The sequence below is a fragment of the Lynx rufus genome, unplaced genomic scaffold (genome assembly GCF_022079265.1).
Source record: "Lynx rufus isolate CCGP_SWC_20201006 ecotype Redwood Valley unplaced genomic scaffold, mLynRuf1.p SCAF_42, whole genome shotgun sequence".
In the NCBI taxonomy this organism is placed as follows: domain Eukaryota; kingdom Metazoa; phylum Chordata; class Mammalia; order Carnivora; family Felidae; genus Lynx; species Lynx rufus.
This window is the reverse complement of record NW_025814859.1, coordinates 1,089,777-1,117,328: the sequence shown is the minus strand read 5'-3', so window position 1 is coordinate 1,117,328 and position 27,552 is coordinate 1,089,777. Positions and strand designations below refer to the sequence as shown.

At 37.0% G+C, this 27,552-nt stretch overlaps 1 protein-coding gene across 2 annotated transcripts; it reads right to left on the bottom strand.

Moving 5' to 3' along the window:
* Positions 1 to 554: 554 nt before the first annotated feature.
* On the bottom strand, positions 555 to 26,728 carry RLIM (ring finger protein, LIM domain interacting). Of its 2 annotated transcripts, XM_047097813.1 has the most exons (5): positions 26,564 to 26,728; positions 24,695 to 24,758; positions 10,259 to 10,451; positions 8,877 to 8,960; positions 555 to 7,571 (listed from the first exon to the last, which is right to left on the bottom strand). In XM_047097813.1, exons 3-5 carry the CDS (start codon positions 10,425 to 10,427, stop codon positions 5,959 to 5,961), a joined length of 1,866 nt encoding a protein of 621 aa, XP_046953769.1. In that variant the 5' UTR covers positions 10,428 to 10,451; positions 24,695 to 24,758; positions 26,564 to 26,728; the 3' UTR covers positions 555 to 5,958. The 2 variants fall into 2 exon arrangements, with proteins under 2 accessions (XP_046953769.1, XP_046953768.1); XM_047097812.1 differs by lacking the exon at positions 24,695 to 24,758.
* Between the last annotated feature and the right edge of the window lie 824 nt (positions 26,729 to 27,552).

Here is a 27,552-nt window from a genome sequence, read left to right as displayed (position 1 = left end):
TATCAGTACCAAGGGGAAGTCTCATCCAGGTATCAGAATGTGACAACCTACTTAAGAAACAAGGACATGACATCTTAGTGGCTTAAGGAACATGTGTTAAGAGGTTGGAGATAGGGATGGAAAACAAAAGCTACATGAACACATGTGCACACCTAGATGGGTTTTTGCATTTATAGAGGTCAAGCAAGAGAGTAGGCAGGGTAATGGTGAGAATACAAGTTAACAGCAAAAATGCACCTACTTAAGATGTCTTATTTACATAAATCTTTTCAGGATTCTTGCATCGGAATACACTTTAATCTTTTATTTTACCACTTGAAGATAAAGGATAAAGCCATTAAACTACACAACATAAAATGGAGGTCATATCCCATAAACCAGTACCTACTCAAACTCATAGAAGTGAGGAAAATCAAAATCAAGGTTGTGCTAAGGAATTTCACTTGATTCTAAAAATCAAGTCTATGTGACATTGGTTTGATGCAACAAAACCTTTATTAGATTTATCAGATTCCCCTTTTTAAAGAAAAACCCAAGAGATGATCAAGCACAAATGATCACTTCATGCATTTTATTGATAGTCTATATTTTAAATCTGCAGTATGACATCTTACATAGGGAAAAAGCTTCTTCCTAAAAGATAACTATTAATAATCAAACCAGCTGTAATATGACTGACCTTTCAAGGTCTTGTTTTGCATTAAACAAGTTATTTTTTAGCAGGTGTAAAGCACTGTACAAAAAAAAAAAAGGAAACTGGGTACATTCTCAAAATTTAATACAGGGCTTCCCAACCAGGAGTCTTCTGGATAGATATTGGAGAAGGGTGTTACGTTCAGATTTAAAATTGAAAGAAAATGAGAAACCAGATAAAGCAAGCCAACCACATTCACTTCACTTTGTGCTCCTTTCTGCTTTTTTGAAAATCTCTCCCAGAGGTCAGGAAGCCCTGGTATAACAATCACTTTAGTCTTTACAGAACATACATTTATGTGCTTCATGTTCAAAGACATAAAGGCAGCTTTTGTTACTATTCCCCCTCCAAATCCCTTCAGGTTCTTTTGGCTTCAGAAAGCTTTCTAAGACTGCTGCCCAGTTAGTTCTTTATATATGAATCCAAGTAAACATCTATACCAAAGCAGCTCTTCATGGGAGAAGATAAAACAGGCACAGATACATAACCAGGCCAACTGCAGACCTACTCAACCTGATACCTGATCACATGGCCCTATATCTTTAAAAGCAGCACCAGGGACAAATGGAGCTAACAAGAGGTAAAATTCAAACATCTGACAGTTCAAACACAAATTAATCAGTTCAAAGAATGTTAGCAGAGGGCCACTAAATAGAGTTTAAGGCTGGGCAGCTGGTTCAACCATACATTGGTATTGGAATAAATCTGCAAGATGAGGAACTGAGAGGAACCCTGAATTAACCAGGCACAGTGGTATGGTGGGGTTCACTTTCATTGCATGTATTTAAGGTATCATTCAATCCAAGTGACTATAAAGCAGCTTGTCTCTTTTTAGTAGTAAACAAATCCTAATCAAAACCAAATATCTCACTGTAATTGTATTTGAGAGTGTTGGAGAGTGTGTTCATTTGCTTCAAATTTGAATTAAAACACCTATATAGACATGGAAATCATCATGAAACTGATAAAAACTGTTGTTATCCCTTGAGAGTTTCAACACTTGAGTACCAGCTCTATCCTACACTGTTATTTTAAGTACAAAATGGAGTTACTAAAGCAAGTGAGATCACTCACCTATTGGGAATATTACAGTATTTTAGAAGTGTTCCAGTTAAGAACTCAATTTCAAGATGCTAAAAATTTTAAAGGGCAAGTACTTAACTCATAGCTGTTTCTTAGTTGCTAATTAAAAATCCAATTTAAAAATAAGTGAAACACTCATTCCTCGGACCTTGCACTTTTAACTTTCCAAATGAAGCATGTTATTTTTGATTTACGTCTTCAAGTGTTTTTCAAAAGTGTACAATTTACCAGTTAACTCATTGAATTACAACACTGTTATTGAATATTAAACATAGTGAACAATTATACTATAGATAAGGGGGGGAAACAACGCCTAACACTTTCATATGTGCCTTATCCACCTCTTGCATCACTAAGGTACAGAATACTTTAGAAAATAGCAATCAACAGTCTCATAAGAAAAGAAAAAAGTGCCCTGCAAACATGGCTTCTGTGTACTTAATATTGACCATACATTTGATAGGGAAGCCAGTAAAGTAAAACTTAAAAACTCAAGGAAGATTATATTTTTTGTTCACAAAAGAACAAAGGAGAATAAAAAGGGGTGGAGGGGAATACCCTCCGTTTTTAAAAGGAAAGTATCGACAACCACCACAAGGTGCCACTGTATTCTAGCAAGCTGTAAAAATGGCCTTGTAGGAGTCATTTTGCAACATTAACCTCCCTATCGCATGGGTATTTTGGGAAATGACTGAAAGTCACGACTGATGCTTGACCCATTTCAGCTCATAGACACTTGAGAAGCAGGTGGTTAAATAAAAAAGCATATTGAGTGATAACCCTTCATAAATACAATTTGAGACACTGACACTAGGAGAGAACACTTGGCACAGAAAGGACATGTTTTCCCAAAGGAAAAAAAATTACTTGAGGTAACACTTATAGCTAAGCAGTTTCCTAATCTTAAAGTTTGGATAAACTCAACAATCATGTTTATAGAGATTGTATGTGTGTGTACATTACACACACACACACACACACACACACACACACACACACACACAATCCTGGTACTAAATTTTTTTTGTTAACTTTACAATTGATTATTTCCTATACTTCCAACACTAATGTGAACACTTCTCTCAATCTCCACCTCCATTAACCATGAACACCACTGAGGTGTAACTAATGTGTTCTTTTTAGAGCAAATATTCCAAATTAACAATATGGCTCATCTTCTAGTGTTGCTATAGATAAAGTCTGCACACTTCAAAACCTAACTTGCTCAATTTTGGTTTTAGTAATAATAAATCTCAACCTTGTCAGCTGCTTGGAGTTAAACAACATAACACCTCAAACACTTCATACCAGTAAGTGAATTTTTAAAAATATCTGAAATACTCAAGAAAACTCAGTTTTTAGTATTTTTCCCTATGCTCTGAACGTTATTTCCCAACATTGTTTTTTCTTGTTCCTATTACTGCATGAAGTTCAAACTAGGTCTTCAACACAGAACCTTTTGTAATAAAGAAAAAGTGCAAAGATACAAAATGAAATGTAGTCTTTAGCAAGAAAATGTTCCCTCAAGAGAACAGGTGTTTTGGATGCTGGTGGGGAAAAAAGACTCTTGTTCTCCATTGTACATCTGACACCTACAAATGACCTTGTCTTCCAAGGTCCACAACACCAATTAAGTATAGTCATGGGCCTTGTTAAAAAAAAAAAGTATCAAATTTCACTAAAATATTTGTATCCATTCTACACAATCCAATGGAAATTAATGAGTGCTACTGAAAAAGGTGTCCACATGCACATGTCCAATATGTGCATTCTACTGAAGGCTAAAAACTTAAAATCCTATTTCCAGTGTTTATGAATAGCTTCAATATCTACATTCATAACCAGCATTCTGCATGAGTTACCTCTTACCTTAATATGTCACAAATGAGTAATACATCTTGGGAGGTTAGGGAGGTACCTGTTGTCAATAACTTTTATGCTTAGAATGTGCTGTAGTTGTTTTTAAACTATTTAAAATAAACACCCTTATAATGGGACATTTCAAACCAAGAGGAAAATGGGTTTGTTTTTAGCCAATTGGGACTACCCTGCAGATCTGAAAACTGTAGATTACACCCTTGGGAAAGGAGACAAGGAGGCTCACAAATATAAAGGAATCCTGACTTTTACATGGACAATTTTTTTAAAAAGATAAAATGTATTACATAAGCGCCATAAACAGTGAAATCTGCTTATATTAAAAAAAATAAGTGAAGCTTTGTTTGGACATTATTTCCTTGCAAGAGCAGTACATATCCTTAGTAAACAACTACCATATTTACAAGTTAATTACCTTGATACTTAGGTAGGATTGAAAGCTGGAGGAAAATATAAAAGAATGAGCTTTGAAATAACCTTTACAGACAGGTTGATAACAGATAAGGTAGCCAGATAATTCCTGAAGCAGACTTGTTTATTTTGTAGAGTATCTGACTATGCGTGGATAGTTGTCACTTTAAAGACCAAGGATGCATTCAATTCCTCTTTGGGTCCACTATCTTTTCCCAGATAAACAAACAAGTCCTCCACAGTCAGATTAATCCTAACCAAAACTGGCCTCAAAAGAGAAATTTGGCAAGAGTACTGGGGTTTTTCATAAACCTAATCTTATTACTAAGGAAACAACACAAAAACACATGTGCCATTGATTTGAGTTGGCAGCCTCATCTTCAAATATGAGCAGTACAATGAAAAATTTGAATTTCAAATAACCCAACTTTCAACAAAGGACAAATATCCCTTAATTCTTCAATTGGTCTTTAAATATGAGATGTTAAGTGTGTGTTAGATAGTAATGAAATATTAACAAGTGTGGCCTGGTACCTTAAATGACAAATCTCGAAAATAATGCAAATTGGAGACTTTCTTACAGAGTACACACCTCTGTACCAACTTTAATTCTTATGCTAAAAGTGGTTTATAGTCTCTTTCCTCCACCTTTTTCTTTTTTTGAGGAGCAGACTTGTAGAAACATCAATGTAAACTTGTGCTAGGTGGTAGTGGTTTGTTTTCTTTAAACCAAAACTCTACCAAAGTTGTTAAATCTATTTCATCAGCTCAATTAGAATACTGTGTCAAGGATCTCACCATGTGAAACCAGTTCACATCTGTATGGTTACTGTCTTCATAAAAATTTTAAATTCTTCAGAGCAGTTTTCTTTACACCTCCTATCTTTCATTTCCTGCCTAAATCCAAGTTAAAGTACAAAATTTCCATTGGTTATCTTCAACGCAGTTCAATTCTGCACTCCGTCCTTTCCTCTGCATGTCACAGTAGCTGTTCACATACATTATAAATACTATAGATATGTTCTGCTCTTGACATCTACACACTTACAAAAGCAGCTTTGTACTTTGTTTGGTGTGTTTTTTACTATGTTGGCTCACAAAAAGCAGTTTTTTTCATTTCTAAGCATGGTACTTTACAATTTTTAATGCATTAATACAACAGTGCATTGGAAAAGTACTGAGCCTCTACAAAATAGCTTTACATTTTTAAACGAATGTGATTTTTTCACTTACACAAGCATAGGCTTTTTTTAATATTTCCACAAGATAAATATCTCAATTAAACTATAAGCTCACTCTACAGTGTGCCACAGTGATGGGCTTAGGAGACAGTTATACATTTAGAAGATCCTAACCTTAGTGTTATTTACACTGACGTCCAATATCACCTCATCTGAAAGGTGAACAAATGACATTCAGCATGTAGCTGAATTTGTGCCAACTAATAACTGGGAATGGCAAAGCTTTAAGCAATCACTTATTATACATGTACTGTAACTTAGTCTAAACTGGGAATTTCCTTTGTCCCTCTCTCCTATGGCATGGGAAACGTTAAAGATCAAAGATCAATGAGAAACAGATAAAGAGTCATTGCTAAGGCTGATCTTTTAAGATAACAAAGGAAAAACTGATAAATGTAGATGATGAATCACCAGTAAGAGCAATTACTGGTACTGAAATCAGATTTTTATGTCCTAAAACATTGCTTTTTAAATATTTCCTTTTATTCTGGAACAGAAATTGGAAAAAGGACAATGATGCATTCAGAAAGCAATGACTCAATTCAGGTTGCTACTTTACATTTAAGCACCACCCAAAAAGTGGGCATAAAGTAAGTGATTCCTGTTTGCCCATCACTATACCAGCTACATAGCTGAGAGTTCAGACCTTAATTACACAACACTTTCTCTGTTACCAGAAGCTAAGACTGCTCTGCGACAAATAGGACAAGTAGAATTCTCAGATAACCAGCGATCGATGCAGTGGACATGGTACTCATGGGAACAAGGTAGTTTACGAAGTTTGTTGCCTTCTGTATATTCTGTAATGCAAACACTACAGGTTTTTAATGCATCGTTTTCACCAAAACTTCTCATTGCCAAGTTGTCAATCTGTTCTTTGGTGAGTCCTCTAGGTTGGTCATCATCATCCTCATTTAAGAGGAAAAACTGAGCCAGACTAAGGAAGGGCAAAGAGCCACTTTCATCAAATGTTACTGGGGCCCTGTGTCGACCCTCTCGCCTGGCACCTGATGAGCCTGATGATGAGCTTCCTTCATTACTGCCTTCAAACACCTCTGAGCTAGTCTCTGAACTTTCACCACTGGAACTGGAACTAGGACTGGAACTAGAACTGGAACTAGAACTGGAACTAGAACTGGAACTGGAACCAGAACTGCTACTACCACCAGAACCCCCTCTTCCATTCCGTGACTCTGCCCTTTCCACATTTCGACTCGAGACTGAGCCACTAGGCTCTGAATCACTATCACTATACATAAAGTAGCTTAACTCACCAAAACCTGTCATTATCTGCCTTAACATGGTCTGAATTGCAACAGATGTAGTCTCACTTAAACCAGTATTTAAGATTCTACGAATCGGAATTCTGATGGTACTGACATAGGTTCTCACACCTGCCCGTTCGGAACGTGAAAACGTACGCCTAAAACCTCCTCGTTCACTTTCATAAGTGACAGTGTTGTTTGGCGTCTGAGACCTTGACCGAGTTCTGCTAGCTATGCTATCTCTCTGCCGATACTCTCCAGGACGAACTCTTCTTACTTGAAGATCAAGGACTATGGTTGGAGGTCTCTGTCCTGATCCTGTAGATTCACCACTGCTGGTTGTGTCTGAAGAACCTGCTCCTTGTGAAGCATTTCTGGTTCCTGAAGCTGCAAAAAGACCTCTACTTAGCAAGTCAGGTCCACTTATTTGTTGTCTCAATGTCACATGGTGCCGGGTTCTAGAACTTCCCTCAGTCTCATTTACCAAAGGATGCTCAAAAGTCTGAGATGAGATACTATGATGAGATCTTCGTGGAATTTCACTCATTGGATGCAGAGGCGACCTACTTCGTTCAGCTCTTGCTCGGGTTCTCCGATGGTCTGGGCTCCTGCTTCTTGCCCTTCTCTGACCTCTGGTAGGTGCAACTTCTCCCGTTAATGCTTCAGTTGAATTTCGTTCTGATCTGGAAGGCCTTGTAGATGTTGATTCAGATCGTGGATTTTCCACTTGCCTTTGGCTGTTGTTGTCTGTATTTTCTCCACCAGAACGTCTTGCAGATGGCTCATTTTCATTCTCTGGATTTTGGCTCCCATTATTACGGTTAACATTGATCTCTAAACTGAATCTGAAATCACCACTGTTTGGATTAGTCCGGCTCACTGCTCTCCAAGATTGGTTTCCTCTTTGCCCACTTCTTGTTGTATTTCCAGTTTGTCTGACAGAGTTAAGCCAGTCTATTATAGAGTCACCATTAGACACATCATCTGAAGAGTCTCCACCTGTTTTTAAAAAAGGGAGGGGTGAGGGAGAAAAAGGAACTACTAAAATTAGGACAATCATATAATAATGCTCTGAAACTCTGCGTTAGAGAAAAAAGAAAGATTCCCAATGGATGTCACATTTACAGATATTTGTAAGCTATACTGTATAGATTTGCAAAGTAAAGACAGGAATGTTTTAATTTCGTTTCAAAAGAACAAGCTAATCCTAGAGAAATTTAGAGAATGTTTTTTAAAGGGAATCTGTAGGAAGTCTATTTTCAATACTTCATATACAGAATACATTTTTTCAGTCCACTGTCAAAACACTAATGTAATCAAATAAGACAAATGCCAGTTAAGGTACAGGGCTACTGCTTTAGTGCAAAGTACATTTCTCTCAAATTTTCATTAGTTTACAATATTTCTTCTAGGATCCTGACTTAAATGCTTTTGATAAATAGGTCTTTTAAAACACAAGACTGCTGTAGCCGTTGCAAAAATATAAATGGGGTTTACTAGTTTAAAAGTATTGAGTACTTCTTCATATTACCAAGAGCTTAAATTAACATGAAACTGGAGATCAGAACAAATGAATAGTCTGAATCTGGCATAGTACATGTAATGGCATGCTCAAGAACCAAACTGTTATCATAGCCTCTTATGTTAGATAGCCAAATTCCCCACAATCCTATTTAAAACATAAAAGCAGGATTTCTCAACACTGGCACTATTTCCATTTTGAGCCAGATAATTCTTTGTTCTGGGGGCTGTGTTGTTGTGAATTTTAGGATGTAAAGATGTTTAGAGGCATCCCTGGCCTCTACCCACTAGCTACTAGTAGAAAGCCCCAGCTTGTTGTGACAACAACCAAAAAACGTCTCCAGATATTGCCAATGTCCCCTGGGGGGCAGCGGGGGGTGGGGGTGGGAATTATAACCTGTTGATAGCTACTAGGTTAGAGAATATAGCCATTTCTTTCTGCTGGTGGAAAACTCACATGTTTATAAGGAAAAAATAATTCAGTAGGAAGGAAAAAATGTCGATGGAGGTAAAAAAATCAAGAAAAAATATCACATTATTTAAATGTGGCTTATTTAAAGCCATTTCTCACTATGTCTCAATTAATACCAACAACCCAAAGGTGAAGCAGAAAAAAAACACGTTGACATTCTCACCAAATATCAAGAAAATGCCAGTTCTCTTTTTAGTAACAATTACTTAGCACTAAATTAATTTGTTCCATTTCTCGGTAATCTCTGGCTGACATTTACTGAAGTTCCTTATCTATTTCATCCTCTACCCACCCTCCAAAGCAAAATATACCTCTATTTTCATCTGAGTTTTGTGGTGGTGGACCCTCTTTAATTTGTTGTAGTCTTCTCAGCAACTCTTCCTCAGTACTTTCACCTGAAAATAGTTTAAAAATGTTTGCGAAATTACGAAAACTGAGATGAAAACCAAGGAGTAGGAACCTGGGTATGGGAGCATGACATTAAAACTTATATAAGTTTCTTTCCAGTTTACTAAATGCTTTGGCATATAACAGCTCATTCTTTAAAACTGTAACTCTGGGAAGCAGACATTATTATCTGCATTTTAAAACAAGGAAACTGAGACTAAGTGAGAGACTGATGTATCAATAAATGGCAGGGCCAGAATACCAACTTAGGCATTCTGATTCAAGTCTGGTTCTGTTGGCTCAAAACACACTCCTTCTCATAAGAGGCATGCTAACTAACACCTTACCTTTTAAAATTTAAATAACTCAAAAGTTAGTAGAATTAAATAGAGGGGCGCCTGGGTGGCTCAGTCGGTTAAGCGTCCGACTTTGGCTCAGGTCACGATCTCGTAGTTCTTGAGTACGAGCCCCACAATGGGCTCTGTGCTGACAGCTCGGAGCCTGGAGCCTGCTTCTAATTCTGTGTCTCCCTTTCTCTCTGCCCCTCCCCTGCTTGCACTCTTTCTCTCAAAAATAAAAACATTTAAAAAAATTTTAAAAAGAATTAAATAGATATGAGGAGGACTAGAGATAATGAGTTTTAATTAGGATCAAATGGGACCTAATTGGGCAAAAGAGAATAACCAAGCACAAAGTTCTGAATTAACAATTTTACCCAAGGCCAGCTTTGGAGGATTATGATTAGAATATAATCTGGGAATCAGAGATGACAAAAAAGGAAGTCTGTCCTAGGAACTAACATTCCCATTAGCTCTTCCACACTCAGATTTATGTCTTGTAGGTTAAATAAAGCTAACTAAAAACAAAAATATTGTTCAGTTCCAGTCTTTTCAATTCAGCTTGCTATAAATTCATAATATAATTCATAATTAAAAGATGTGATAGAGGATAATTCCAAATATAAGTGAACAGAATTAGGCAATAAGTACAGCAATAAATGTCATTCTGTATCCCTTGTATTAAAATCACACTTCATGGGGCACCTGGGTGGCTCAGTCGGTTAAGGGTCTGACTTTGGCTCAGGTCATGATGTCACAGCTCGTGAGTTCGAGCCCCACATTAGGTTCTGTGCTGACAGCTCAGAGCATGAAGCCTGCTTTCAATTCTCTCCCACTTGCACTTTGTCTCTCTCAAAAATAAACATTAAAAAAATTTTAAAAATCATACTTCATAATGGCTGCAGAAACAGATTTTTATAATAAGACTTTTTTTTTTTAAAGACCAGAAATCTTCACACATCGCATACCTGGGGTGCCTAGCAAATTGTTATCTCTCATAAGTCTATAATCTTCTTCACTCAGGTTATTTACAAATTGATAGAAAGCTTCTTCCCGATCCAATCGGTCCATCTGACTTCTGCGCTGTGCTGCAGACTGATCACCACTTCCTTTATCGTTAGAATCTGAGCTTTCCATCTTGATGAACAAGTGGAAAATTATCTACAAGGAGAAAGGAGATCAATCTTGAAAACAAAAGTTACCATGTGTTCTGCAGAACACTTTAAATTATGTGAAAATCCAGAATGCAGGTCAAGATGTGAATTTTCAGACATCATATGAATGAAATTTCATCAAAGAAAAACTCCCAAAAAGGACTGTTATACTAGGAAAAAAGTAGGTCAGGAGTAAGCAAACTATGAAAACCAGCCCTGGCGCCTATTTTTTTCCTTGAGATCAAAGAATGACTTTTTTTACACTTTTAAAGACTGTTTTTACAAAAGGGAGATAATGTTTTGTGATACACAAAAAGTATATGCAATTCAAATTTCAGTGTTCATCAAGTTTCATTGGAATACAGTCATATACTTTCATTTACATATTGTTTGTGGCTGCTTTTGTGCTGTAATGGCAGAGCTGAGTAGAGATGAGCAACCGGATGTGGCACTCTCATCACTTTGCATTGGTGATGATCTGTACCTTATAAACTGTAGTGATGTAACCTGACAGAATTTCAAGTGTCATACATATCACCAGAACTATGACATTTTAAAAAATTACCAGTTCATACTTATCATGTCAAATGAAGTAAAAGTGCACTTTGTCAACCTCAAAGGCATAGTGGAATATGGATTTTGTTGTGAGATGGAAAAGACTGAGTTTATTATGCAATGGCACTCTTTAACTGTGCTAAAATAAAATACACATTCATACTATCAGACTAAGCAACCATCACGATATTCCCAATTCACAGAAGAGCTACAGTCCAAAAAATTGGAAAATTTAAAAACAACACTCTCATCACAAAATATTTTCTCACAATAAAAAATGAAGCTTCAACCAAAGTAAGTTTCCAAGTGGTTTGTTGGCTAAATCAAGAAAAGCTGTTTATAATGGGGAGTTAATTAAACTGTGCTTCATTGCAGAAGCTAAAGAAATGTGTCAGAGAAAATAAACCTGTTTAAGATGACTAGCTTTGTTTTTTATTTTTTAATGTTTATTTATTTTTGAGAGCATGCACGTGAGTGGGGGAGGGGCAGAGAAAGAGGGGACACAGAATCCAAAGCAGGCTCCAGGCTCTGAGTGGTCAGCACAGAGCCTGATGTGGGGCTCAAACTCACCGACTGTGAGATCATGATCTGAGCCGAAGTTGGACGCTTAACTGACTGAGCCACCCGGGCGCCCCAAGATGATTGGCTTTTTGTGAGAGTAAATGCTCAAAAATTCAAGGATATTGGGATATGTCATAATCAATTGAAAAATGAGACAGCAAATGATTCTGAGTGAGTTTTCTTGGCTCTTGATGAGTCGACAAATGTAATTGATACTATTCAGTTGTTTATTCAAGGAGTCAAGTATTGATTACTTAAGAAGTTTGAAGTAACTACAGAAGTAGCCTCTATGAATAGTCTGCATGGAGCAACTACAGGTGATCGTATTTTTTTTTTAAGTTTATTTTATTTTGAGAGAGAAAGAGCATGTGCACAAGTGGGGGAGGTGCAGAGAGGAGAGACAGAATCCCAAGTAGGCTCCACAGCATCAACGCAGAGCCCGATGCAGGGCTCAAACTCACTAACCCATGAGATCATGACCTGAGCTGTGATCAAGAGTCAGAGGCTTAACTGTGCCACCGAGGTGCCCCAACTATTTCAAAAAAGTTGAGAAAACATTAATTGAGCACAGCTTAAAGTGAAATCTGCTAAGAAGTGTTACAACTGAAATGGTGGTAAATATATATGTACAGCAGCTAAAGACAAGTTGGACAAGTCTATAAAGCTTGTGAAAATGTAAGGTATTTAAAGTCTATGGTTATTCATTATGTTATTCATCAGCAGGTAGTTTGCAGAAACTATGTGAATCTAACGTATTACTGAACCAGTATTATTACCAGTGAACTTCATTACTGTGGACTTAAACATCACCAGTTCTCTTGAATTTTTGTCAGAAATAGAAGCTCAATTTCCTAACTTGCCCTACTCCTTGTTAATTTGATGGCTTAGCCTTGGTAAAGTTATAGCGTAATTCATTGTACGCAAGTCCAAGACTGAATTTTTTTTCTGAATGAGAAGAACCACCTTCAATCACTATTACCAAATGATGAATGGCTTGAGAAATTAGCTATTGCTGTAGACTTCCTAATGTGTTTTAATGAATTCAACCTAAAATTACAAGGCAGAACAGCACTTATATGCAAAACTTATAATGCAGTAAGATCATTTCAACAACACTGGAATCACAATGTTAAGCTGCTTTACACATGCTATCAAAGAAACAACAGTTCCATTCCCCTACAAATTTGTAACAGATTTATTTTCTGAGCACAAATTACAGTTCCGGAAGCATTTTTTGGACCTCATTGCAAGTACAAAGAAAATTTCCTTATTTCAAAATCCCTTTAACTGCATCTGAGGAGCTTCCACCTAACCTTCAACTGAAAGTGATAATTCTGCCGTGTAATGATATGCTGAAAGGTAAATATCAAATGAATTCTATAAATGCCTTCTGTAAGGGATAAATATGCTTCATTAAAATTCTATGCTTGTGTACTGATTAGATAGCAACATAGGCATATTGTGTTTTATTGAACTTCACAGATACTGTTTTGTTTTTTTTTTTAAATAAATTGAAAGGTTTCTGGCAATCCTGAGTGGAGCAAGTCTATTGGTGCTAATTTTTCTAGCAGCATTAGCTCAGTTTGTGTCTCTGTCTCACATTTTGGTGATTCTTGCAATATTTCAAACTTTTCATTATTATTACATTTGCTGTGGTGATCTGTAATCTTTGATGTTCTAATTGTTTTGGGGTGCCATGCACCATGCCCATGTAAGATAGCAAACTAAACGGATAAATGTGTGTGTTCTAACTGCTCCAACCACCTGTTCCCCATCTCTCCCCCTTTTCCTGGGCTTCCCTATTCCCTGAGACACAATACTGAAATTAGGCCAATTAATTAAACCCTACAATGACCTCTATGTATACAAATGAAAGGAAGAATCACACATCTCTCACTTTAAATCAAAAGCTAGCAAAATGATTAAGCTTAGTGAGGAAGGCATGTCAAAAGCCACAATAAGCCAAAAGCTAGCCCTCTTGTGCCAAATAGCCAAATTGTGGATGCAAAGGAAGAGTTCTTGAAGGAAACTAAAAGTGCTATTCCAGTGAATGCACGAATGGTAAGAAAGGGTAACAGCCTTATTGCTGGTATGGAAAGTTTCAGTGGTCTGGATAGAAGATCAAACCAGCCCCAATATTCCCTCAAGTCAAAGCCTAATCAAGAATAAGGCCCTAAAACTTTTCATTCTATGAAGGCTGAGAGAGGTAAGGAAGCTGCATGAGAAAAGTTTGAAAGGTAGTTCATGAGGTTTCCTAATATAAAACTGCAAGGTGAAGCAGCAAATGCTGATGTAGAAGCTGCAGCAACATCAAGGAGGCAAGACCCTCTCTCCACCAGCAAAAAGATTACGACTCACTGAAACGCTCAGATGATGGATAGCATTTTTAAGCAACAAAGCATTTGAAATTAAGGTATGCACATCATTTTTCAGACATAATGCTATTTATTGCAAACTTAACTGACTACACTGTAAATATAACCTTTATATGCACTGGGAAACCAAAAAATTCATTTGACTTGGTTTATTTGCTTTGTTATATTTGTGATATTTGCTTTGTTATGTGAGTCTGGAATTGAACCTGCAGTATCTCCTAGGTTTTCTTGTACCTGTATGTGTGAAAAGACATTTTCAAAAATTAAATAAGGAAAATCTCATTTAAAGTCAGTAACACTAGATGAACATCTGCAAATAATTTTGATAAGTAATATGTTTAGCTCTGATTAAGCAAAATGTCCCTCCAAAAAAGAATGCCACTCTTCCCGTTATCAGACCCATATTACAGAATACTACTCCATTATTACTATATTTTGAGTTTTACCAAGAAAAACTTTGTGGAAATTTGGGCTTCTCTCTTTCTATATAAATAACTACAAAATATGCTCAATTTTGCTTTTTGATCAGCAAAGCCAAAAAACACATTACTACCTGGCTTTTCTACCACTTTCAACTAACCACTCTAATGAAAAACAACAGTAGTAAGTAAGCAATCTAAAATAAGACTCCAAACAAACAAAAAAAAGTCATCCTCTAGCTTTTTTCCTTCTAACACCAGATTGACCTTAAGTTCACACTGAAAATATAAAAGTTAATTCCACAAAAATATGAAAACCTGACTTGTGGAAGAGGTAATCTATATCAGTACTAAGATTCAATCCCAAATACAATACATGAAATATCTGGATACTCACAATTCAGTACTAAAGAGAAAAATAAAACCAAACTCTCTTTCAGATAATAATAATAAAAGAAGAAGCTTCTCTACCTGTCTGGTTTTTATAACTTTAAGACTGGAAATCAACAGCTTAAAGTCATATAGGCCAGGAAATGGAAAACAAACAAACAAAAAACAAAAGGAAGTCAAAATTTTCCATATGTAGCTAAGGAACACAATTTGGTGTTGGTAATAGTTAAGCAGCTAACTTAAAAAAATACAGGAAAGCACAAAGGAAAAAGACGCTTCAGCCATAACTCTTCAAACCAAAGAAAACCACCAGCGATATTTGTTAATGTACTTAAGCACCTAATATTCTGAAAGTTAACATGAAAGTTAGGACAAAGTCCACTTGTGGAGGATCAGTAAATAGTTCTAAAAATAATTTATAAAAAAAAAAGTATAACTCAGTATGGTTGAAAGGCTTTTAAAACATAAATCTTCAAAGACAAAAATGTCTGGTAAGTTCTGACATTTGAAGGATATGAACCAAAGATAATAGAAAACTCACATACCAAGGACTGTTCTAAGAATGTCACAAAGTCTTAAGAACAGCATCGGGGAGGTTAAAGCCCATATGGAACAGAAACTTGCAAAAATATGGAAGATTTTTAAAATGGCTTTGAAAAATGGAATCTGAAACAAGAAAGGGGTCTTATACTGAGTGGTGGGGGAGTTGGTATATTAACAGAGGACGGAAGGTAGAGGCACTCAACTTCTGTTTTGTTCCTATTTTATTCAACAAGGAGAACCACCTTCCAACTGGAAGCAGTGGAAAAAACAAACTCAGAGAATCAAGAGACTGAACTGCAAAACTTCTAATGATGATCTCTGAGAAATCACAGAGAATAGGAGAGATGATAAAAACACTAGATTTAGAAATAATCTAACCTTCAAATAAAAAGTGAAGTCTCTAAACTGTAGCACAGCAAAATCTGACCAGAAACCTAGAGGGAAATTCTGGAATAGACTATCAGATATATTGCAAACACGGAGAAGAAAAATATGTTTACCAGCAGTGAGGTTCACTGTCAAATTAACCTTATTTGCTTTCCATAGGGATGGTTCTCAACCTTGGCTTGTACATTAGAATCACCTGGGAAGCTTTCTCTGGGGTTGGCCAGATAGCAATATTTTAAAAATTCCACAGGTAATTCTACTGAACAGTTAGGTTTGAGAACCTCTTTAATAGGAACATCAGAATTACACTGCTGACTAGTCTGGGTTGATTTCTGTACAGAGTCTGAGAAGGTTTTACATCCTTATTTATCATCATGGAGAAATGTAGCCTAGATTAGTGCTTCTCAAACTTCAGCATACAAACAGATCACCTGGAAATCCTGTTAAAATACAGATTCTGATTCAGTGGATTTGGGGTGGGGCCGGAGAACCTGCATTTTAAATAAGCCTCCAAGTGCTGCTGCTGCTGATCCTAGAATCACAGTCTGAGTAGCAAAGATGCTACTCAGAAGTAGCTGATGACAATACAGCTTAACAGATTCACAGAATACAGCTTAATAGATTCACCCTCAAAGGTTACAGAGCAATGTTAACCTGCAAAGAATCCTGTCTTCAGTATTTAAATAAGAACCATGTCAAAGACATGCCAACCAAATCTAACCAATTCAGAGTTGGGAGTTAGTAATGAAGATGTATATATATGATAAGTAATATTTTGAATTTTCAGTGGCTTGTGAGGATGAGCTGAAATCAACAAAAGTGATGGTATATGTGCTACCCTGAACACTTTATGAAGGATTATCAAATTAAAATAACCTATACGAAGAGTACAGAGTAGGGAGGAAACCTACTCATGTGAAAAGAGCAGTTCACATGAAGACCTCAAGTTTTCAGTTAACAAAAAGCTCAATAAAAAACCTGTTTGACCTAGCTAAGAAACCTAAGATAGTCTCATACTGCGTTCATAGACCACAGTGTTCAAATGAAAGTGGTAACAGACCCAAGGCAACCTGTTGTTCAGATCTAGAATGACCAAAATGACAAGTCAGGGAACACCATAAAGAAAATGGCTGAATTACCCAGAGAAGACTTGCATGAAGACAAAACTAAAAACGGGCATGATTTACATTTTCAAATATTTAGAGTTATAACATGAAAGGGAGAACCACAGAATCAAACTAGGGCTAACAGTTGAAGAACTATGGGAGCAGATATTTCTTTCTTTTGATACAATGGTCTAACAATGAAACTATTCTAAAGTGGAGATGTAACCAGCCTCTTGAAGCAAGCAAACTACCCATTCTCTCAAAATATTCAAGCAGAATTCCGGTGGATATTAAGAGGAGATTGCTTACTAGGTAGGAGTTTGAACAGACGGACTTCAAAAGACCCTTTGGATTAACATGTCATTAAGGATGGGGAAGTCTCTTAGTTTTCTATTCTGGGCTTAGGGTCCTATTAAGCTACATATTCCACTGCCACAATTTTGTTATAACACTTTGATAAGACAAATCCACTTAAGTTGCTGCATCCCTGCCCTGCAACATACCTTGTACGTTACTACCTTCACACTTCCACTAACACTGTTCCCTCAGCCGCTTCTCAGTCTCTCCCCATTTCACTCACCCTTTAAGATGAAATGAAATGAAATCTTACCTCCTGAGAAACTATTACTATCTCAGCTAGCAATTTTTTCATCCATTGCTGCACACAGCGTTTGTGCCACTAGAGTGGCACTTCATGCCTTACGTGGTCTTTTATAGTTTTGAAATATTCTTCATAATCTTACTTACCCAACATAACCAAAATACCATTTCAACATGTTATCACTATAAAAAATTAGTGAGATGTTTCACATTCTTTTTGTTAATACCAAGTGTTTGAAATCTGGTATTTTGCATTCACAGCACATCTCAAGCTGGATACTAGATTTTCAATGGTTAAAGTAAAATGCAGTCCTACCAAAACAATGAAGTTGTGTTTAATGAGAAAATATTTTATGCTGCTTCAGTTTTAATTTAACTTAGTTAAAATTAAAGAAAATTAAAAATTCAGTAATACAGTTACACCAGTGACATTTCGAGTGTCAGGTAGCCACATGTGCTTAGTGGCTACCACACTGGACAGTGCAATTTGAAAGAATTTGCTTGTAAGGTAGAGAAATCCCACATATGCGACGAATTTCAAAGTGTTCCCAATATATTGTTCGTGCTCTACACACCCACTATTTATACATCCTCTTTATGTTTTTCTAAAATAAAATAGTAATGTCAATATTCTACCAATATACATGGAATAGAGAATTCTTTCCTATGTTCACCAATCATCAAGATTTCATTCTTGACCTTTTTAGAATTTCTATCATTTCCTACATGGAAACCAGAGACAAAACATTACACCTCTATTGAAAACCCTACTGACACTGTGATTTTAGGGACTGTTGAATCATAAACAGCTCTTTCCTGGTGAGCTTAGAGGTTAGTTTATTCCATGCAAGAATCTTTATCTTGGTTTAATTTTATCTTTAACACTTTAACAATGGGACACACAAAGCAACACATGATCATCCAAATTACTCTTACTTCCATAATCATATCCTGCTCTCCTTTTCCCTCCTCCCAATATACACCAGAGAAAATCAAGGAAAATAATTTCCCCACATGACATCCCTTGTAATACACTTATTTTTATTTCAAAACTGCGACCAAACCAGCAAGGCTTCATTAAACAGAACACACAATGTTTTTACTAAGGTATAGGTGTCCACTGAAGGAGAAGTTTATTTCTTGTAGTTGATTAGGGGACAGGGAAAGAAAACTCTGACTTCTTTCCCTACTTTTGCCTTCTTTCTGACTTACTCTGCATTTCCCCTAGGCTGGGCATGGGGTTCAAGAGATTTCAGCACTGACAAGACACTTCTACACTTTAGGGACATTTAATGGGTGAGTTATGACCATTACACCTGCAGAGTTCCCCTGGACAAGAAGTAATTACATTCTGGAGAAAAAAGGAAATCCTGAATATAAGCAATGCTCTCAAATGCCTTGTAAAATGATCTTACACACACACACACACACACACACACACACACACACACACCCATGAACCTGGTCTTATTTTAAGCAGTCCCTTTATTATCCAAGCGGAATAAAGTGAAAAAATATAGTAAATCTAAACCACAGGTTCAGACCCTGGTAGATGTAACATTACCACTCGTAAGTGAAAATGAACATTTTAAAGGTTAAAGCACACTAAAGATGCCAGACACCACAATTCAAATGATCAAATACAGATCTCTCTCCATTTTGGTGTCAAATTTTAATAAAGAATTATGTTGCCAAAATGGGTCTCTAGATTCTACTCTATGATGAACACTGTGGTACACTTCCAGTTTAACTAGTAAGAGGAAAGAAGAATCCTCCCACACTCTTGGGCTCCTTCTATCAACATAAAAGAGAACATCTTAAATCTATTTAGTTATCTTACTCTCAGTTACAATATTCATGTGCATAAGTCAGAAATTTTGGAGTAAATATATGATTAGCATCACCCACTTTTAAACTTAAATATTTTTTTTGAAAAGCTTACCAATAAAATAATTTAAGAGAATATGTAATTGTTAAGTCACTTAGGTCTCTCCCTTATTATAAGCAATACCCACTACCATGTATTGACACAACCCTTTCACTTATATTTCACTTAATCCTCACAACAATCCTATGAAGTAGGAATAATCACCTCTATTTTACAGATAACAGGTATAGTGTGAGAAAGTGATTTACCAAATGCCATGTAGCTGGTAAGTGGAAAGAGTCAGTAATTAAATACAAGTCTCCTAATTCCAAATCCAGTCAAGTTTTCACTACATGAACAACTGACTCCCAATAATTTTGCAAAACTATATACTTTAAAACACATTCCTTCAATCCCAACAGGCATGTCTAAAGTATTCAACCTCACTATGAGCTTTTTATACCATGTTCACTCTTGGTATGAAAACTTCCAAAGCAACAAAACACCTTTTATAAGCAGTATGAAGGAAGTAGGACTTATTTTTAAGTAAGTCAACTTTTAGTACTTTTGTTTTAAAAACAAAAAATAGCATATTTTATTAACCTTATTTCTTCCAGAGTACTGTGTGCCAATATATCCAAATCCATTCCTGGAAATGAGCAGCCAAATTATAAATTTTGCCCAGTCATTTCAAAAACTATTCGTTTGGTCAATGAATGTTTGACTGTCAGGTAAATTCAATTCCAGGAAAGAAAAGCCAGCAAGAAAACTAAACCTGAGGTTTATTCTGTAATCAGAGAATTTAAAGCAGATTTTATTCACCTTGAGTATTTTAAAGCACTGTCTTAGTGATTTCCATTTCTTATATATTAATACAAGTATGCAGATCACTATGTTTCTGACCACTGTTAAAAGTTTTTCATTTAATTTTCCTATGTTCTCCAATCTTTAAAGAATGTAATTTTCTTATGTCAGGGTGAAAAGTCACTTAAAACATATTGTTCATACTAATGGGTCACTCCTGGTGCTAAATACATACATATTATATTCAATAGATATACTGCATCACAGTACCCAATGAAGGAGACTTAAGGCACCAAAAATACTGTTAAACAAAAGACTTTACAAAACTGAATCCTGAAATCCAAATGCTTGTGTGAATATCAATTTAAAAAGAAGACACATCTATTAAGTCTGTGAGATATAATCTCTTCTTAAAAACAAAAAGGTACAGCGGGAGGGAGTAATCAAGGTAACCTAATATCAACTAACTACCAGAGCACCTTGAGCATTTCATCTTTTGTGCTCATACAAGCTCCAGACTCAATAGTGTTCTAAAGCAGAACATGCCAATTAAAAAAAATCATAGTATCAACATAAAAATGTGTCATACTGAAAAAGAACAAGCATCATTCTATTTGCAACAGAGCTTAATTAAGAACCTCAGAAATAAATGAAAAGTAAGGACATGCAATCCTTGTCAATAAAGAAAATAGCTCAATAATACCATCACCAAAATGAAAAATATTTAACGCAGTTTTTTTTTTAAAGTTAAATCACAAAGAACCACTGAATTTGAGGTCAGGATATAAAGTACTATTGTATATGTAGTCACCAAAAGTATTGAGAATTTACATACACAGAATGCTTAATTAAAATTTTATAGCATTTTTTTTTAAATTTTTTTCAACGTTTATTTATTTTTGGGACAGAGAGAGACAGAGCATGAACGGGGGAGGGGCAGAGAGAGAGGGAGACACAGAATCGGAAACAGGGTCCAGGCTCTGAGCCATCAGCCCAGAGCCCGACGCAGGGCTCGAACTCACGGACCGCGAGATCGTGACCTGGCTGAAGTCGGACGCTTAACCGACTGCGCCACCCAGGCGCCCCTAGCATTTGTAATAGACAAAAGATGATTAACAATCAAACAGCTTTTTTATTCTATCAGTGGAAGGGTGGAATTCAGTTCTGTGAAAAGGAGAAAGTAGGAGATAGTGGGTTCTAGTCTCAGCTGTAATATTAACCAGCTATGTTAATTTGGCCAATTCACTTAACCTCTTGTGCCTCAGGATCTTCATCAATATTAAGAGCTGGATTAAAACCATCCATAAGGTACCTGCCAGTTCTATGAATCTGTGACTATGAATAAAATATAACCCAGGTCACATTACAGTAGTAAGTCAGAAAAGTAAGGCTTAAGAAACAACATGAGTAACTAGGCTATCAGCCTAAAACGCTGTGCTTTTCTCCCTACCACTTCACTCAGGCACTTCTATCTCCTTTTTGTGACTATCTTACTTTTTTCAACAAAAATATAAAGCACCCCTCTTTGAAAAACAGGACAGGATTGATGTTTCACTGCCTTTACCTAATGCATGATACCTGTCATCACCCACACAATTTGTTGATTATTTCCAATACTGGCCTATCAGAGGATGCTACCAAGGACTCTACCACTATTGATACTATTATAGCAATACAAGATTACAAAATATTATCTGCATGGCAATGTTACTTTAGCCTCATTTATATTCTTTTATCTTTACCACTTGAAAGGGACAGCAGGAAAAAAAAGGATTCAGAAGTGTCCCTCATGGGTCTAAATCTCTTGGCAGGAAGTCTACTGACGTGCAGCTCACAAACAGTTCTATTACAACCCTCTACAACAGTTAAATTGAAAGAGTATTAATAAGAATGCCAACAAATCAGAGGACAGAGATCAAACCAAATGCTGCCAGTTCACAGGAACAAGTTAGTTAATAAACCATCATGATGACATTTCTATTCACTCAAGTACTTTAGACAGTAAATTTAATCTTCGATTATTCATTCCATGTTATTATTGAGCTACATCACTAAATTGGAATTTGGTCTTACCCACACAAACTCAATTCTGCCTCATTATCCCCAACAAGTCAAAAAATGACTCAAAACACCAAAATGTTCATGTGTTCATAAAAAAGTAATGTAAAATCATTGACTATTGACAGTTTTGGTGTAATCGATAACTATCTTTAAGAACTATCTTTAAGATACTATCTTTAAAAACTTAAGTTTTACATCTAACTTTTTAAAAAGTGAAGAAAGTTTTTAAAATTAAAAATCCCTTGACCAAAAAAGAAAATATTATGTACACAAATGACGGTTATATCATTTGAGGGAAACAATTTTGTGTTACTGAATGAAACATGCTGACAACTGTGCTTCCTGAACCAGTGTTCTGACATAGAAATGATGACCATAGTGACCATATATCTCCAGTTTATCCAGAAGAGTAGCAATCTACACCTGTTGTCCCACAGTGATTATTAATATGGCCCTCTTTCACTCTCAAAACTGTTCCAGCTTGGATAAATTAATATAGTCAGTCACCTTGGATATAATTGACACTAATGGGAAATTTGGCCAGTAAGAAAATTAAAATTATAATTAAGAGTTAACTTCCTTCTCCCTACAGCTTTTAATTAAGTGGAGAGTGAGAGGAAAGAGACCATTTTTCATTATAAAGTTAAAAACACCCAACACAAATACCCCCCTCCCAACAAAGTATCATGTTCATCACCATGCAAATGTTATAATGGCAGCCCAAGCTGGAGTCATGAAATCATTGCAAAAGGTGCACAAATTGATATACACACCACAAACTGTCTATAGATATTTGTCTCACACATATGTAGGTACTAATGAACAAAAATCTTGGGTCAGAAAATCTACAACAAAAAGATCAACTATATATTTCAGAAATAAAACCATAAGTACATATATTCCTGAATTGTTCAAAATTGCCAATATTTTCATATTTAAAAAACATCTCAATTGATGACAGGAAAAATAAACTGATTATCTAGGAAATTTCCATTTTCAAGGTTGGGAGAAAATAATGAAGGAAAAAACAGACACAAGCATTATTGCCTTCTTACACTGGTTATCAAAATGTCAAGGGATTATATAAACGAATACTTTCTGAAGTCGATGGCCCATAAGGTTTTGGAAATCTTTGTGTTATACAGAGGTGTTAAGGAAGTAAACTTACAAAGAAAAACATGTCCTACGCAGTGGCCCAAAATTCTAGCACCTCATCAATCTGGATTTGAGAGAGGACTTTTCACTTTCTAATTTGTTATCCACCCTATGGTAAATCAAGGGACAAGAGGCTGGTGAGTGATTTGCTCTATTTCACAATCTACTAAGTCTATGGAAAAAGTAATACACACATTATAATTCCACAGATGCAGATGTCCCATCTGACCTACTATATTATTTAAGGCCTCACAACATCTTCACTAACCTGAAAGAACATATACAACCAGCCTAACATTTCCAGATCATTTCATTAAGCTATTTCTTAAAACCATTTCTGATTGTAAATTGTTATCAAATTATATCACAAGCAGTAATAGCTGAAACAGGAACCAGGACATAAAAAAAAAAGGGGAGAGGATAATTGCTAAAAGTCTCACCTACTTCATAAAGCAGATTCCCTTTAAGTGGGAACAAAAGTTTTTGAAATGATCTAACCTATAGATTTCTTTTATAACAAGCTTTCATTTTCTTTCCATCTCCAAACTAATTAGAGAGCAATTAAGTCTAGAGGTATAAAAGTTTAGTGACTCCAGGTTCAAAGAGACCTGGGTTAAAATGGGGGATCTACCATTTATTAGATATTTAATTGAGGACAAATTGCTTAACCTCTTTTCAGTTTCGATTACCTCTGTAAAATAGTTAATATCCTCATGAGGCTTTGCTATGAGGATTACAAAGTCATGCATGTAAAAACACAGGACACAGAACATACACATTCAATGCAAATTAGTTATGAATTTAAGCTAATTCCATCCCAGTTTGCCTAGGGCAATCCAGGTTTGCACCTGTTGTCCAGGCATAATTATTAATAATGTCCCTTTTGCTCCTAAAAGCAACCTGGCTAGGGCAATAAATTATGTGGTTACCCTAACAATGATGGTAATGAAAGGAGTTAATATCACAGTATCATATATCAATTAGGATTTTTTGGACCTTGAAGGAAAAAAGTTGACCACCACCCAAACCAATGTAAGATTATATTCCTGTAAGACACTCAACTGATGTTTCATTTAGTTATTCAATGAACATTGAAACACTATTTAGACCCATCCCATTCCAACAATGATTTAAGGCAGCAAATTTCTACTTTGTTCTTTCTGTTCTATATAGGTATTGGTAAACTTCAGATATTATTTTAAAAGAAGAAAATTCACAGACAAAACACTAGTGAGTTCTAGCTACTCAGACACACTACCCTTTGAATTCCCAATGAAAAACCCATTTTCATCATGAAGAATGCCCAGCACCAATAAACATATATCAAATGAGCCCATCCAATTACAGGGCCTGCAAAACAGAATAAATATTTTTAAACATGCATTCTACACATAAATCATCAGGAGACGCAACAAAAAATAAATTACCTGACTGTTATGACATAGTATTGTAATACAATAAACTGGATTTTAGTTTTCTTCACTCTCTGCTCTAGAAAAAAAAAGAATCCATTATTCTTCCTCTTTCATAAGATAGACATTTTCTTTGAAATAGACACATCCTAAAAAAAACCACATCCTATATATTTTAAGTTACCCCATAACCCAACCTAATTTAGTATTACTATTAGGATATTTGGGGAGATTGAGAAGGTCAGAGAAAACCAGCAATCTTGTGTTAGAAGATTTCCTTTAAAGGCTGAAAGACAATCTACCTTTTAATATAAGCTTGCTTAAAATAGGCCTTTCTTTAGACCAGTAATATTTTCAGATTCTGCTGGTTACTTTCAAGTACTTATTTGGCACATTACAGGAGCCTATGGCAGAAACTAAAGTATGAAAGATCAGCAGGACATTTAGGCTAAAGAATGAAAATTGTTCAGTGTAACAGTCTCTTGAAATCATAGTTTAAAAAGTATTTGGATTGGTCTTCCTGGGTACTTTATTTTTATAATTTAGAAAGCTGATTTTGGGGGGGGGGCTATAACTGGGCTGCCTGGTCTCAAGTCATCCAGGACGGACATAATGTACCTGATGGGGGTGCTAGGGGTAATTTTGTCTTTAATCACGAAGAATCAAGTAAATGATTCTAGTATTAGAAACGACTAGTAGTACATTTATTTCTTCCTCCCTTCAATGATCCAAAGCGACAGCGGTTAATTCTGATTCAGGAAATGGGGGCTCCTTATTTGCAGCAAAAAATTACTGTTGGACCTTGCAAATGGTGGATGACAACCTCATATAAATGCTTCCTCTTGCCCCTAAACGAAAAGAATGACCTAAATAACAAGATTGCTAGACCTCAAATTCCCGGACTAACCTGTGGAATAAGTACAGGGAGACTGTCTAGGGAAGGAACGTGGCTGTCTCCTCCATCTTGAAATTAATCAGCATAAGGGAAAAAGGGACTGAGTATTCAGGAAGCAGAAGCCCAACCGGTTAATACTAGTTACTAAAGCTATGGCGTACGTGGCAGGTACCGCCCGCAGAAGCCGAGACCCTTAGGCTTTTCTTTTTGAGGGGGGAGGGGTTGGGTTGTTGCCGGATTGAAGGAAATTAAGTTGAAAATGTTTTGGCCCAATTCCCACCCTTACCCAGGGAAAACAACAAACACGCAACAGCTTTTCCCTGCCTTTTCGGGGGATTCTTGCAGTGGTATCTGGCAAAGACTATGCCAGGGTTATCGAGTAAGGGAGTAAACCAGTTGCCCCAGATCCTCAGGGAAGATGTCATCGTGGCCCCAGGGGGCGCCTAATTGATAGTGCCCAGCAGAAGGGCTCGAAGTGGGGTTCTGCAAATCCTGAGAAATCTAAAGGCCCAAGAGTTCCCTGCAACTGACTTAGAGCAGCCTGATTTTTTTCCCTTTTCCCAAGCCCAAGCCCGCCATGTAAAAGAGGGGTAAGGAAGCGAGGGAAGCCTCCAGAGAACCAAAGAGAAAAAACCCTAAGACGATCAAAGATTCTCATGCCGGAGGCCAACACTCATAAATCGCCTCCCCCAAATTCTTAAGATTGTAGAGGGCCTTGGCTTTAGCTTGCACCGCCACGGGGAGGAAGTACTACCCACCTCCTTCCCCTTCTTCAAGAGACTGTGACTATACGCCCAACTAAAATGGCAGCGGCGACTACGCCACGGAGCCCCCCGCAGCAATCAGCGCCTTGGGGTCCGGAGGCGGCGCTGAGCGTCCGCCACGACGCGACACTCAGGCCATTTTGAGAGAACGCGGCGGCCGCAGCTCCGCTGTCTTCCTCTCGCGCTCCATCCATTTCTCAAGAGGTTTCCCAAGGCTTCACTTACTCGGTTTTAGTGTCGGGTCCGACTCTGTCGGTTCGGCCGCCGCCGCCGAGGCTCCTGTGCACCTCCCCTGCCCCTGCTCTCAAGCCCGCCTCCGATGAGTCGCTGGTTGAGACCCGCCTCTAGCCCAGCGCCTGCTCGGAGACGTTGCTCAGGCAGCCATTATCTTCCCCATTGTTACCAAGCAGCGACAGGAAACGACTGCCCACAACAGGAAGTGATGATGCCGCGTTCCGGCCCCGCAGCCCCACTCCTAGTCTATTAGCCAATCCCAGGCGATTCCTCGAAAAGGCTCGGCGGGAGGAAGAAGGGGCAACAGACGACGCGGCAAGGCGGGCCGTGGTCTGGAAAAGGAGAGCTGCTGTGACGCCCACCATGTGACAGGCCCCACCCTCCTCCGCCATTTTGAATTGTGGCGAGAAATTCGCGTTCTGAGAACTGTGGGAACCTTTCCTTTCCAGTTCTGAAAACTGAAGAACGTCACCTTATGACCTCTTGAAGCCATTTTCAGAGAGCGAGAAATGCGGTATTAGTCCAACCTGACGTCAGTTCATACAATTAGTCCAGACTAGTTTAATATCTTACCTTTTATTCAGCATCTATTGAGTGCGAACTATCAAGCATTGTTGTAGATGCTGGGGATACAGCGGAAATTAAAACCTAGATCCCAGTTCTCATGGTTCTTTATATTCTACATTCTCAGGATTCTTTATACTCGGAGGAGGGACAATAATTACTATATATCTATATATTTGGTGATGAATGCTAGTGAGAAAAAGCAGAGGAAAGGGGGTGGGGTGGGGTGGAATGGGACCGTGCCCGGTGGGGGCAATTGTGGTTTTCAACAGTGGTCACAGTTGGCCTCTCTGAGATGGTAATTTTCTGAAATACTTGAAAAGAGGCGATGATTGTAAACGGTGGGAAAAATCTGATAACCTTGGTATTTGTAAAAGAACAGTTAAGGCCTTTCTTAGATGCTGATGCCTGAAGGA